Raw genomic sequence first — 16,327 nt, forward strand, 5'->3', positions numbered from 1 at the left:
AGAAATGTTTATGTGGTATCCTCTTCAATCGCATAGTTGTTAAGTGTCGTTCATTCTATAATAGGTTTAAATAAGTATTGGTTTATGAATAAAAGGGTTTAAATTATTGGAAAGAGATTATATCAAAGCATTTACGTATTAATATTAAAGATATCTTAGCAATCGCAACTTCTCGGCCCTTTCCGTCACACTTCGGAAAAGAATTATAAATAATAGGTGGTGGTGGTGGTAGTTTTCACTCCGTATCACGACACTTAGCCACATTGAATTCTTCAGAGCACAGTTCAACCCCGCATCGTTCCTGGGCAGGCTGTCAAGCAGTTTACCAGTACAAGATGCCTTCACTTTTGCAAGGAACTGAAACTTCTGTATATATCAGAGCAGAGGTACAGTGCGAATTACCGTAGAAAGGATTTCATGATCAATCACGAGGAAAGTGACCTGCGCCGTCCGGGAATCGAACCCGGGTCGCCCGATTCACAGTCCAACGCTCTACCTATTGAGCTAACCGGACGGCTATTTTAAATAATAGCCGAGATGTTCCGATTGATTTGTTACAGTTGAACCCGTTATTATAAGCCTTTACCACCCATACTATGCTAGCCTTGCACTTTAATCTGTGCACTATGACTTAGTACAAAATAATTAGACGTGTTCCGCGGATTTGAAGTTTTATTTCACATTGTTCAAATCCACATTTTCCGACAAATGTAACGCTCTAAAAAAATGAACATGCGACTTTTTTTTTCAAATGGAGGACTACATTGTGACCAGGGTCTATACTGACAGTAGCATAATTTATGTATTTTGAAATCGAATTTCCTTAAATTTTAAATGGACTGTTCCAAATATAAAGCAAGACAATTTCATTAAAGAAATTTAGTAGGTTTAGAGATAAACGCTATCTTTATCGCGGCAATCCTCCATATTACTCGGCATTGGTAAGTAAGTCGTATCGTATCGTACAAAGCGTATTCGCATAATTATATAAGCTTTAATAATTTGAGTTATTACTTTAATACAAACATACAGGAATGTGCACTTGAGGGTCTTCCAACATCAGTAAGGCTGGAATGTGGCCACACGTCGTTTACAGAACTGGGGCGACGTAAAACCGAACAACAACAACAGCAACAACAACAACAGCAGCAACAACAACAACATCAACAGCAGCAGCAGCAGCAACAACAACATCAACAGCAACAACAGCAACAACAACAACAACAACAAGAAATATATGTACGACGATATAACGATGTATAGATAAACAGATAATGTTCTGTTTTGCGTGTCAATATCTATTCCACTTAATCAAAGACAGTAAAATTACCACTTCAAACTTTTAAGTACAGGAAGTTACAATAAACAGACAACAATTGTAAAGACAATGGTCTGGCGATAAAATTTCCTTTCTAAGTTAAATATAGAAATAGAATGGACCTTTATGTAACTTGTCATTTCCATATTTTTCCACCACAGTAATTGACGATGGGCATTGTTTTTCCTATAATTGTTTAGTCTAAGTTACATTTCAAGAAGAAATGATCCTTGGAATTCATTGACCGAATAATTAAAGACCCAAAGCACTGAAATTTTATTTCTTCATTTCTCAAAAACGTTTAATCTTTGGTTTTAATCATGGTTTTCAAAATATTACTCATTTTCCAAAGACCTTAACGATCTTTTTTTTACTGTTGATCTCTAAGCAACGTGTACTTAAAAGTATACAAAATACATTGTACTACTCTTTTTACATTATGCTCCTTTATTGGCATATAATTCCACGTTTAGCACTACTGTCTTCAGGTAACAAGCATCTAAAATTATTAAAGGTACATTAAAAAAACTCATGCTTGCCCTTGCTTAAGAAGTAATATTTTTTTACGTATCTGAGGCATAGTGTGCCTTTAAGTATAATAATTATGAACTTTTATATTCACTTCTGTCATTGTACTTGTTAAGGATAGACTACAATTTTGCGTTTGTTTATGATGCAAAATCAGCGAGAAAAGTAAATTATCATTCATCATGTAGAGAGTAAACTTACAAAAAAGTGACATAGTTCAACATTATCGCATAAATTATCGGTTTCTGCAAAAAAAGTAAAAAAAAAAAATCGCCCCAACAAGTGTTTTATATCCTCTTAACTACCTCGTTTCATATACTATAACTATTACATAATAATAATAATAATGATAATAATAATAATAATAATAATAATAATAATTGATGATAATAATGATAATAATAATAATAATAATACTAATAATAATAAAAGAAATTAATAATAATAATAATAATTAATAATAATAATAATAATAATAATAATATTATAATATTAATGATAATAATAATAATAAAAATAATGATAATAATAATAATAAGAACAAGCATTCCATGCATCATATGCACATGTATACATTTTTCTAAATTGGCTTGATTGAAATTAATGTTTGTAAATTTCTGGACAGACCGAAACTAGGGTTATTTGAAATTTATTCATTTCTATAACTTCCTGAACAGACATCAACATTAACCTTTTAATGAAACTACGCCCATCCAAGGGTTAAATAGTGAGTGAACAGGGGGAAGTCACAATAAGATTACCCTTTGCCATTGTTTCTTTCAATTTTGAAATTTACTTCCCATGAACGATAAATAACTCAGTGGCCCTAAGTACTTGTTATCCTGTGTAAAATAGGATATATACATAAGAGATGCTAATCTATGGATAAATATACATAAGTAATTAAATATATATACATGTATTAGTACATGACTGATAAAGACTTCGGTCACGTGACGCATTCAAATCAAGAACAAAAATTAATGACATTTATGATTTTTTTCGTTTAAATCTCATAACATTCTTCTGTACTTGTGTTTGTTTTTTTTTACTAAAACATTAAAAAAGAGAGATATTTTAATATTGACTTATTTTTTTTATATACCGTTTCACTTATAAAACTGTGATGTCATGGACAGAGCAATGGACATTTCTTTTCTTAACTGGTCAGCTCTTTCTTTATTTATAAAATAATTATAAACGTGACTGCAAGGACGTGCACATTCACATAACGTTTTTCTTTAGATTCATTTTAGTAACTTTACTTTGAATTGCTGATTTAATCTTAAGCACATATAGGAAATTAATTTCCGTAATAAATGACGTTTTACACGTGAAAGAGGAACATAAATATAACAGTTAATAGTTTAAAGTGTTTCCTTGTAAAGAGTTTCTTTGAAACTCAATCATATTTTCAGAGCTAACTTACATACAAAGTTGTGTATGTTATATGATTTAAGGATATATGAAAACATTGGATCCACCTAAAATATGAACGGATCGCTTACTATAGAACAACTAAATTCAGAGGAAGTGGGGAGGCTAGGGCCATTACTAGTTTTCCTCGGAATGGTTGTTTTCACGGGAATTCCAGGAAATATAACCGTGTGTGTAGTTTATTGGGCGAAATCAAAACAGTCTGGTTCACGATTTTTCATCTGGTGGCTTGCAGTTATTGATACCGTCAGTTGTTTTTTGATATGTTTAGAATTTGTGAACGTTGTTAATCAGTTTACCTACACCAACACGTGGTTATGTAAATTCACAATTTTCCTCACGATTTGGCCGGTTATAACGTCTGCTTTTGCATTGTGTTTAATAAGTTACGATCGTTTTCAAAGGGTATGTAAACATAATCAGGAGCAAATAAGCCAGCAGAAGGCAAAGTGTATGTGCTTAGTAACTGTTGCTGTTGCTTTAGCATTTTCATGGCCAGCACTTATTCTGTTTGGAACGTATATAGAGGAAATTTCAGACCAAAACTTAACCAGTAGTACGTGTACCATCCAGAACGAGTACCAAGGCACAACTTATGCCCTCCTTTACAACGGGTTCTTATGGATATTATTCTTTATCGTTTTATTCGTTCTTATCGTGTGTTACATCATAATTGGCAAGAAAATATACAAGCAGATGGGGCTGCGTCCTTCAAGGGTGTCGAATAGTGACGAACCTAAAGGACTAGACCCAGTTTCTCGCGATGACGTCAGCACGAACACGAGCTTGACTGTTCAAAACGTGTTTAGGGAAAATACTATTTCTCGGAATATGTCAACGCTTAGTAAACGTTCAACAATACGAGGACAGGCTAGAGCCCGAAAATCTGCATTTATGATGTTTTTGATCTCTGTTGTATTCGTGGTCAGTTTCCTTCCTTACCTAATTTTAAGAATGATTGGAGCCTTTGATGCGACATTTGTGCAGTCTATGTCGGATACCGGAAGAGCTTTTTATAAGTCTTTCCTACGCACTTATTTCTTAAACTGCGCCATCAATCCGTTTATCTACTGCGCATGTGCGACAACATTTAGACAGGAAGTGCGTGCACATTTTAGACGTATCGTCAGCAGGTTCAGATGGACATGAAAAGCGCTCATTTTATGACACCAGCTTGAAAGTTTGTGAAGATTTGATACCGAGTAATTTCTGCATAGCGTAATGATTCAGTCTTGTTTGAACTCATGATGTGACAGATCGGTAATAAACGTACCAATGGCATTAGATATTTCTTGATTAATATATTTGATATTATGTATGTCATTTTAAGTATATACGATAGATATATATGTTTCTTTTTGAAAAAAAAGTTCTTGATAACTTGACAGGTAATTAAATTTATTACTTTATTCAAATAAAGTTCCTTTAAGACAACAAGCACTAAGTTTAGAATTATTCTATTGTAATTTGAATTAATTGTTAAAAATGAAGAACAAAAACTGAAAAGTAATGAAAGTAAAACACTACTGCGTTTAAACTGCAATACAAGTGAAAATGTTATTGAAACGGAGTATCATTTTATTTCTTATGTTTTACGTGCTTGTCCGTATTACATTGAATCGTTCTTGGTCAAATATACAATTATTTAAACTGAATAATTCTAAACACAGTGCTTCACGGAAATTGTAAAAAAATACGTATATTTAGCCAGATTATCAGCTGGTAACCGGAAAAAAACATTATATCAGAATTTGTGTCATTCAAAATGAATACTTTTTAATAATCTAATTAATTAATTAATTAATTGACTTTGATCAATCATTTAATACTGCTTTCCTCTTATTTAGATAGATTGCATTTGTATATACATATAGTAAGCTTGTAAATGTTGTGTCATTCACTGTAATATAAATGCCATTATGTTTTTTTATGTTTATCTTTTTATTTGTTTATATGTTTATAATTATGTTTATGTTTTAAAATGTTGAAATTTTAGATTTTGTTTTTATTTTTGTTATGTGTTGAGTCACATCGATGCCATGCGACAAAGTTTCGGTGTGTATACTTAAGATTCTAGCTTTAAAAAAAAAATCAAATAAATATTTTTTTCTGTAAAATAATTCTGGATAGCCGTTGGGACCTTATTACTCGGCGATGGAGACCCCTTGCGTAAAACAACAACATGGTACATAATAAAGTCAAAGGGTTTCGGTTGCTTGGCGCAAGTTTAACCACAATATTCATGTACAGTAGGATAACTACTTAAGACCATTCCGGAATTAAGACCACCCCGATATTAAGACCATTTTTTTTAAAGAACGGAATTTTTTGCTCTTTATGATCCAGAATTAAGACCAGCCCGCTTATCAGCTATGAATACCACCTGTTTCAGTCCAACTTTTTAGAAAGTTGGTCACATTTATTTCTAGCAATACAAAGAAAGAATACCGCTATTTGAAGCATGTTAAGATTGGACCGGAAGCTATGAAAACCTTTCAATGCCCTTTCCTTATAAAACAATGTACTTTTAAATTAACAAATCAAGCAATAGACCTTTTTACGACGCGGCCCTTTGCTATGAAAAATCGATCGGAAATGTGTTGTCATATCGGAATATCTCGGATATTTGCAGAAGTAGCGATGATAAATTGATAAGTTGGTCACTTGTAGCATGTACCATCACTGACTTTTAGAAAATATGAAATTTTAATTTAGTATGGAAATTATGTCAATTCTAGATTCATAGAATTATAAGAGTGTACCACTTAAGAACAATGGTTACCGGAAATTATACTTTAGCAGGAAAGTTATTGTAAATATACATACACTTAAAATTCCCTCCTTAAATTACTCATCGGAAATTTATTTGGTCGTAAGCGAAATCAAATTACTAATTATTTGTATATTCAAGATGTTTGGCGTTTTTACTTCATAAACTTTTCAAATTTAATGATGTTAAGAATTATGGGCATTTTGAGACCCGTTCTTTATTTTAAGTCTTTGTGGTTCTTTTATTTGTAAGTAATTGCATTTTATAGTCTAAGTTTCATGCTTACGCACGTTCACCGACTTTACAGCTATTACCCCTGGTCATAACAAATCATTATATTAATATTATGTAGGTATCTAAAATAAATAAAGAATTAAAGCAGCATGCCTCAAGATGAGCGAAAATATTTCAATAAATTCAAAATTGAGAATGTACTAAGATTTTAGGAAAAAGAGAAAGATGCAAAATCCAAATAATAATATACATGTTATAAGCGATTAATAGTTAATTTTTCATTGTGTGCAACTATATTTCTATTTCTACTGCGTGACTAACGCAGTAATAGCAATTTTTGACATATTTTTGTAATTAACGTGGGATGTAAATGCTAATGTGTAAATTTCTTCCTTTTGGTTACTTTACAATGTTATTCTTTTAATTACATTTTACAAAATTTTCATGAAAATAAGCATTAATCTGGAGGCGTGCTGCTTAAAAAGATAATACAAGAATTATTATAATAATTATAATCTCATATATATATATATATATTCAAATGCATATCTAGTCAATCTGAACTTTTCTAACGCCGAATTACATTTTACATCCTTATTTAGAAAATAGATAACACTGTTTTAGAAAAATGCACATTTCGAGTTCAAATGCGTATAGGAAGCCGAAATTAGTGAATGATTAATTACAAAGCTTTTTGAATAATAAACCGTGCATATTTATACTTTAATATGAACAATGTTGATTATTAGTCGCCGGTAGAAACCGGCGACTATGTTTGTAACAGTTTAATATTATATCTATGGTAGGAGAAGGCATTAAAATCTGAAAATAAAAGCAAATCAATTACTGAACAATTAAGGACCACAATTATTTTTCAGAATCTTAAAAATTCAAAAATAAATTAACGTTGCTAAATGAAATAAAATATACAAATATTGACATCTTAAAAAGCAACATTACAATTTTCATAAAATGAATTAAAAACGTATCCCTATGGACCAGTCATTGAATGTAGGGATATTTTTACTTTTTTTAAAGTGTCAAGCGTTGCTATTTTATGATTGATAAATCATGCATGATATTTAAAATGACACATTTAAATTATCTGGTTGTTTTATATCTTATGACACCTATTATATTTCATTATTTTATCTAATTATAAACAGATTCTCCCTGTTCTATTGTAAGAATCACGTGACTACACGTTGTATGTTAGAGTTATAGAATCTATTAATAGTAACAGATTGCTGATAAGACATACTAGTTGGAAAACGGTATGGGGGCTAATTAGATGCAAATGTATAAATAGTTACAAAGTTATCTTTCATTAATCAGTTTCATATTTTATATCATTAGAAAGGATTAGAACATTAAAGAATTAAATAAATTTTCAAAACCTTTTCATTTTATCTTGGTAAAGGGTTAAATTTTGCCCTTTCTGTCAATGTTCAATAGTTTAGTTTAGGTTGAACATCACAAAATAGATTTATGCTAAAGAGGCACATTTATTGAAATAAATAGTGGTAATCGTCGTCTTCGTTATATTCCGTCGATTTCCGTCGCGCAGGTTACCAAAACGGTACGACACATAATAAAGAAAACTAATAAAATATCTTTTTGTTAATATTTTATCGAACTGAAAGGCAATTAAACGTTAACAATATATCGTATGTAACGACAGGAATATTGATTTCAACTAAATAGCTTATTTTTTTCGATAGCGCAAAAAATAGTTTCATGAAAATTGCAAAAGGGATTTTCAAAGATTCGAATTTGGCCTACTAGGTCACAACTTCGTCCTATACTTACCACATATTAATTAATTTAATATCGAGATCTATACTATCAATAAAATCTTTAGCATAAATCATAATAAGTTACGTAAACTAACGTACGAAATACTTGCTTAATAATCATAGCAGTTCCTTAACAATAAGCAAGTTTGCTTCATATATGATGTTTTATTGTGAATAAACAGTTACTCAACATAAATTGTACCTCTTTTCTTTATACCTGAACCATTAATTAAACTGATTTTTTTATATTTATGATAATACAGTCATTTTCTATCCGGCGACTTGATGCTTTAGCATCAATATCTCTACTTGTATAGTACAGGGATGATTTTTACAGGTACAAAATGTACTTCTTTCTTATATCATGACGTCAGTATATAACGTCGAATAAAGACCTCTGTCTGAATATATGAACAAATGAAGGCATATTTGCATCTAAATAATAGCGCATATTTTTTTCAAATGGAAATATATAGAGGAAAAAGTTTATATTATTTTTCTTACCGTCTGTTATGACGGAATAAAAAATAAATAAACTAAATAAAAGATAATAAGTAAATAAAAAATTCGGATGAACAAAGATTTCATGGGTTACTGGTAGTTGACGAAATCACGAGTAAATATAAACCGTATTTGTTTTATAGTTTGGGAACCTTTCTGTTACCTGGAGTGCTCTTATTAATAACCCACACTCCATAGAATACCCGTTGATTGGCTCATTTTTTTCCTTGGGTTTGCTCATTGTGACAGATACTATGGTGGCTTATTTGTGTCATTTGTGTTTTCGCCCAGCGACCCGACAAGCGAAAAGTCGAGCATTAACAAATTAGCGTTGACGCGGAGCGAGAATTAAGAAAACTATTTTATAAACTATAAAACTTCGCCCGGCGACCCGCTAATTAGTGTGTTTGCGCCCGGAAAAGGTCGAGAATCAACAACTTAAAATGGCGGGGTCGCGGAGCGAAAACAGGAATGGCACAAATCAGCCACCGTTCGAGGTTCTACAGTGTTACATTGTTTAAGCATTAAAGATTTCTTTGCATAATAATTATTATCTATAGTTTTGGACAGAAGCGAAGCAAATTTAATTCGGGGACGTTCAAGAAATAATAGTTCACCTCAAAACTTCCGACTCTAGTGTCATTCTTTATGTGTTTATCTGGTCCGTCATTTAAAAAAAAAGTTTATATGTCTTCCCCTTTCTAGAATTGTGCCTACTTTCATATTACTGAAACACATTGATAATTCATCTTCTTCATACAGCTACTATCAATAGAATAACTTTAAAATGAAAGTAAACTCCAATTCTATGAATTTATAGTACAACGTACACACACTTGTATTTATCTTTTGCCTGCGGACAACGTTCATTGACCCTTAATTGGAATCGTATTGTTGTTTCAGTAAACAATGGAGACAACTTCCGGCATGTGCGACAATGCTCGAGCAAAGGTTTTATTGATAGTAGGAACAATAAGGAAGATATTTACACACAATAGACGAATAAAAGATACGCGATATTTGGTATTAGTTTCAGTAACATAACCTAAGATGTACGCAATTGTAAACTGTAATCATTTTACCAACTAAGCCATTTTGATCTAAAGTCAAGATGGGAACGATGGTGTTAACAATTTAAGAAAGATTCACATAAAAATAACTGTTCTTCTGAAAAAAAGATAGAATCTAAACAGTGATTTTCATTTTTATATTTATTTTATAAATATAATTAAGTGATTCGGAATTTGTTGATTACAAGCTAGGAAATGAATAGATCTGTGACCATCGAAGAATTAAATGCAGAAGAAGTGAAGCTTCTGACGCCGTTGTTAGTGTTTCTCGGAATAATAGCTAGCACTGGAATTCCAGGAAACATAATCGTCTGCTTAGTTTATAGAGTGACGTCAAAGAATTCTGTTTCGCGCTTTTTCATTTGGTGGCTGGCAGTTATTGATATTATCAGTTGCTTTGTGCTATTTCTAGAAATTGTGAACGTTGTGAAGCAGTATACCTACACGAACACGTGGTTATGTAAATTCACAATTTTCTTCACCATTTGGCCGGTTATAACTTCCGGTTTTGGACTTTGTCTTATCAGTATTGACAGATTCCTAAGGGTATGTAAACCACTAAAGAAGCAAATCAGCCAAAAGAGGGCAAAGTTAATGTGTTTAGCGACTGTTTTTATTGCTTTAGCATTTTCATGGCCATCACTTATTCTGTTTGGAACGTATACAAAAGAATTTTCAGACCACAACTTAACCAGTAGCACGTGTACCATACAGAACGAGTACCAAGGCACAACTTACGCCCTTATTTACAATGGATTCTTGTGGATTCTGTTTGTTTCTGTTCTAATTTTCCTTGGTGTGTTTTACGCCATGATTGGCAAGAAAATCTTCACACAGCTGGGGCGGCGTATTTCAACGTCATCAATCTGTGATCAAAGCAAAGGAAATGACAACGTTTCCGGCGATGACGTCACAACGGATACAAGCTTTGTAGCCGTAAAATCAAGGCAGAACTTATTCAGGGAGCATAGTACCATTTCTCGAAAAATGTCAACAGTAAGCACTGGTACAAAATTACGGCTTACATCCCAAAGACAGGCTAAAGCAAGGAAATCTGCATTAGTTATGTTTTTGATTTCGTTTGTGTTCGTGGTCAGTTTTCTTCCGTACCTAATTCTAAGAATGAAAGAAGCCTTTGATGCGACATTTGTACAGTCAATGTCGAATATTGGAAGAGCTTGTTATAAGTTTTTCCTACGCACTTATTTCTTGAACTGTGCCATCAACCCGTTTATCTACTGCGCATTTGCGGCCACATTTAGACAAGAGGTGCGCGCTCATTTTAGACGTCTTTTTAGCAAATTAAGATAGATTTCTGACGTTATAAATATTTTAACATTTCGGAATCAAGTAATTGCATTTCATACTATCATTCTAATTTAATTTGAATGGCTATAACTAGGCATTATTCATTTTGTTACTTATTTCTTGAAACATCGTTCATTACAAAATTGCCTCCGTTTTTACAGTTATGCAATTCATATATTTGTCTCAAACGTGCAATGAAACTGTTGCATAACTGTTGCATAACATATCGGTTTGCAATAAAAATCGTAAACAACAATGAAATAGCTCTAAACAGAGAAATGCATATTAATGTATATTACAGTTAAGGCGCTTGTCAACACTTTATGCGGAAACTATCGGACATTAACGAAAGTACTACGACTATAAGACATGAATTCCGACAAGAACATTTTAACAAACAAGTAAACACCTACATTTGATTAACATATTTTAAAAGCATGTTTATGGTGGATTTTAATGCCAAATTGTGTTAGAATAAGGTGCCGCACGCGGACCCGAAAATATTAATATAGCCAGCAAAATCACTACTTCAACTAAACTAAACATGCGCTGCTTTTTTGATGACGAACCTCATTTGTCCGAATTTGTTGAATTAATACCGAAATAAAAGCTATTCTCTTTCTTGGTGTTCATGCGTAGTTCATTCCTCACTTATTTTCAGACCAGTTTGTAACAACATCATCCTTTACCAACGGTATATGTTCCGTACATAGTACATTATCTAGATAATGTAGTACAATGTATGCGCGGAATAGTTTGTTAGTTTGTTTGTTTGTTTGATTGGGTTTTGCGTCACACCGACACAGTATAGGTCATTTGGCGACGTTTCAATTTACTGGTGGAGGAAGACCTCAGGTGCCCTTCAGTGCATTATTTCAGACACGAACGGGCAGCGCGGAATAGTATACCGCACTTGATAATGTACTACAATCGCATTGTTCGGAACGTTTTCTTTGTTCTTTCTTACCATTATACTCGGTACACTTTCAATGAGCATTTGAAAACTGTATTGCTATATAAAAGTGAAGTTTTTTCATTGATTCATATAAGAAATGAAAAATCTCAACTAATATATATAACAGTTGAGATTTTTCAGCATCTTGTATATATCAGTTAAGATTTTTTTCACAGATTATAAATATCTGTAAAGTAGCTGCGTCACGACAAAACCAACATAATGGGTTTGCGACCAGCAGCTGGATCCATGCTAGTCGCAAACCCATTATGTTGGTTTTATCGTGACGCGGCTCATATGAAACTCGTTAGTAACGGGGGTACACTACTGGCTGGGGCGACATCTCGGGATGTTTCAGGATCTGCAAAAAGATCGTCTCGGTCTAACGGCCCCAGCCAGTGTTATATCCTCTCATAACTTTTACGTATAAATTATACGGAATATATACCGCCGGTAACCAACGATGACGTCATCTCTGACGTCACCAACAAAACTCAATAGGGAGATCTTCCTATTTTGTTATCAAGGGGTCGCTGATTCGATTATCGGACGAGGCGAAATTTACCTTGAAAACTGATCTCGGAGATTGAGTCTAATAGTACTTTGTTCAGAAATCATGTAGGATTAGCGGTCGGTCACTTGTGGAGGTGTTTGTAATTATTTGGTTGTTAAACAGTGGACCGACCGCGGAGGTATGACCTACATAATGTTAAAATTGGCAAAAAAAGGAAAGTGCATTATTTGTCTATTTGTCGTATAAAGGACTCCTGCCATGATTGTGATTCGTTCATTGTAGTGTTGCAATATTTGTCCTAATAATACAGTTTAATCTGGAATGCACTTTTTACTGTCCGGAAAAAACACGAATATGTGTCATTCAAAGTACGGAAAGGTTGAAAAACACTAGACGTGTTGGTGGTGCTCGTAAATAAAAGATGAACCATTATTCATAGCTTACAGCTTCCCTATAAATCATTAATGTGATCCCCGTTTGTTTGAAAGATATTTTTTATTCCAATATTGTCCACATTCTTGGCATGCAAGTTCATGTTAAGTATTTTTGTTAGTTCTTTGTTGTAAAAATCGTGTTACCATAGTTGTCATTATTTGCTTTTACGTGTGAACCTTAAATAAAATTTCTTCCGCCGTTATAATTAATTACCCTTGTTTTTAGCTGCGGCGATCTCTATGTCAACCTATTGCCGTCATTCGCAAATCATGTTTTGTTCTTTGACTTTTCAGCAGCATCGTTCTATAACAAATGACTCTGTAATTTTTATAAGCACATTCTTGATGTGAGATGCAAATACCCTACAGTTCTTTACGTAAAAGTAGGATAGTATTACTGATGTTACTCACAGAAATACAAACACTTAAAATGTCCAAATACAGTAAACTCAACTTATCGCGATATCGCTTAAAAATATACGGCTTATAACGATGACGATGCCGCATTTTCGACACAAAAGTCTTGTTTTCTTTATTGGATGTGTCCCGGATATAACGATATCCCGATATAACGATACAAATTTGGCGGTCTCCTGAATATCTTTATAAGCGGCGTTTACTGTATTTTGATATTTTCTAGTACATTTTCAGTCAAACCAACATTTTTACCCTTTACTATGAGTACATGTATAACTTCCAAGGGATACACATGTAAGGCAACATTAGATGCCACTCATGTGATGACTTCAAAAAACTTTATATTAGTATTTAATTGCTCGCTTCCTGATAAGTGTATTGCATTTAAACAAACTATGTCACAATGCCCGGATTGTATCCCCGGTATAGAAGTAATCTCACTATACTGTACACTCGTCTTGTCGAGGGGGTCACAGATACAAAAATCGTGTTAATGAATTTTTCGAACCCAAAACTAAGTGATAAATAGGCGGTGTTGGAGAGGGGGTGGTGGTTGTGCCACGTTGTTTCAATTTTTATGTATGGGATAAAGACACATGGAAGTGTTAATGATATAACTATCAAAATATAATCATTTAAGTCATTATTGTGTTAAAGTTTGAAGACTGAATGAATTGCTCGTAATATAAATTACACATAAAAACAGGAAATTATGTTGCACCTTCCCATTATGTTTGAAGTTGCATGAAATAATTATTTTTTCATCGCATTATGTAACAATATTTTCCTTTTTCCTTAATTGAAAAATATCAGTTATATATACATATAATTAATTTTAAAATTCATTTCCGCGAGAAATAAGAAATTCATTTCCGTGAGCAATAAGTAAGGTAAAATCTGAATAATGGATATAAAAAATACACAACGTTATTGCGTAGGTTTGCTTACAATAATGATAATATTAATAATAATAATAATAATAATAATAATTATATTAATGATGATGATGATGATGATGATGATATAATGATAATGATAATAATAATATTAATAATAATAATAATAATTATTATAATAATAATGATAATAATGATAATAATAATAATAATAATAATAATAATAATAATAATAATAATAAATTATTTTTATTATTATCATTATTATTAATAAATAACAAAACATTATGAACAATGTAAACATTTCCTTAAAAAATAAACATAATTAAAAGGCCTTCCAGAGGTTTTTGAAACTGGACTGGACTGGATTTTTAAAAAATAACATTTTATAGTCTTCCTATTATAAATAGGTAAATTTCATAAAAGGCGTGTTCTTTCCTTGTTCACAAAAGCTATGTTGTATGTAAAAATGTAATATTACTTGCGTAATATTAAAAAATGTACTTGCGTTTTATTAATATACATGTATTAACATAGTTTTACGTTAAAACGTCGCATTGATTTATTACATATAAAAGAAAACAATACCTTAACATGTTTTTTTCCCTATCATTTGTTATTATGGTCCTCAAAAATAATGGAAACAAGGCTAAATTTTAAATAATTACATGTAAATCCCGTACTCGTTTTAGTTAATATTTTTGCCAACAGCCAGTCGTGGACGACTGGAAAAAAACATGGAATTATACTTAAGGACAGTGAAAATGCACGGTCAAGATAATTGCATTTTAATAAGGAAAATATATTTCTTTTAAATATTTTTTCACAGTTTCATAAAACCGAATGCATTCCGGTCATTAAGATACCAAAGTTATGAAAAATGATTGCATTTTAATGAAGTTATTGCATAATAAAGACAGTACCCGGAAAATCAAAAGTAACACTTTTGGCTAATTGTGATAAGATCACAACAGAAGAACAGATTGAACCAATTCATGGTTACTTTTTGAAATGAAATTATTTATTTTTAATTATTAACTTGTTTTACACACCTTTCTAGAAATGTTAGACACAAATGAGCAATTAAAATCTTTATGAAAATGAATATTAAACTATGCTAATGGTCAGTTTTAGAAATCGTAAAAGCTCACATGGAAATTTAATATTCTCACTTTTCTTCTATAAAAGGTGATATTTTTCAAACTCTACTGAAGACTTGCTAGCAAATTGTATGCAATGGTTCTACAAAGAAACCTTTACCGCTGGGTAGATTTAGGACAGATTCAGTCAAACAAAGCACCAACCGTTTTAATGTCCATCGGTCTACAATTTATCGGCTTCACCAGCGTTTTTGCACTACACTACAGACCGAATGGCGTCAGATTCCACAGGTGACTATCGATCCGCACTGAAGATCTATGAGGCGACGATGTACATCTGCAAGAGACGCTGATGGAGGACATTGTCGTTTCTAAAGATCCCGACGGTGACATTACGAATAGACATTAATGAGTGACTTTGTTTTGGATTTTCATTTTGGTTTTTGCCTTTGTTAAGTTTGCATTACTGTGATGAAAAAAGTGTGATTTTGGGATTTTCACCTTAGGTTCTTCGATTTAATGGTGTACATTTGATTTCAAACATTTCTAATTATTTTCAGTTGTTAAATGTGTGTTTTATATTAAAGTAATGATATTATATCTAATTGAGTCGTTAGTGTTTTGTTTTCATGTAATAAAATGCATATAGTGCGGGCGTGCGTTTTCATTGTCCTTAAGTATATTTGTCCCGTTTTAGTTTCATAGTAATAACAATATTTTTACTGATATATTTAATGTTAACATAAGATACATTTTTTTAAATGCTATCGTTTTAGCTAACATTTTTCCCACCACCTTTTGGGGCCTCCATGCCGAGTGGTTACGGTCGCTACCACTACCCCTTTGAGTTCGTCTTCCCCTTTGAGTTCGAATCCCGTCATGTCCTTGGATTCTTTCAGATGTGGAAGCCACTCGGCTAGATTACGGAAAGTCAGTAGTTCTACTCAGGTGCCCGTTCGAGAGTGAAATACTACACGAAGGAACACCTGAGGTTTCCTTCCTCGATCAGTAAATCTGGAAAGTCACTATACGGCCTTTACAGTGTCGGT

The 16,327-nt window shown here is 32.4% G+C and overlaps 2 protein-coding genes across 2 annotated transcripts; both read left to right on the top strand.

Moving 5' to 3' along the window:
• The first annotated feature begins 2,948 nt into the window (after positions 1-2,948).
• LOC132744116 (orexin receptor type 2-like) lies at positions 2,949-5,231 on the top strand. The gene has a single exon (XM_060732733.1). It carries the CDS (start codon positions 3,338-3,340, stop codon positions 4,430-4,432), a length of 1,095 nt encoding a protein of 364 aa, XP_060588716.1. The 5' UTR covers positions 2,949-3,337; the 3' UTR covers positions 4,433-5,231.
• A 4,340-nt stretch (positions 5,232-9,571) lies between these two features.
• LOC132744117 (trace amine-associated receptor 4-like) lies at positions 9,572-11,583 on the top strand. The gene has a single exon (XM_060732734.1). It carries the CDS (start codon positions 9,850-9,852, stop codon positions 10,963-10,965), a length of 1,116 nt encoding a protein of 371 aa, XP_060588717.1. The 5' UTR covers positions 9,572-9,849; the 3' UTR covers positions 10,966-11,583.
• The last annotated feature ends 4,744 nt before the right edge of the window (positions 11,584-16,327 follow it).

This window comes from Ruditapes philippinarum, unplaced genomic scaffold, assembly GCF_026571515.1.
Source record: "Ruditapes philippinarum isolate M1 unplaced genomic scaffold, ASM2657151v2 ctg492_1_1_1_1, whole genome shotgun sequence".
NCBI lineage: Eukaryota > Metazoa > Mollusca > Bivalvia > Venerida > Veneridae > Ruditapes > Ruditapes philippinarum.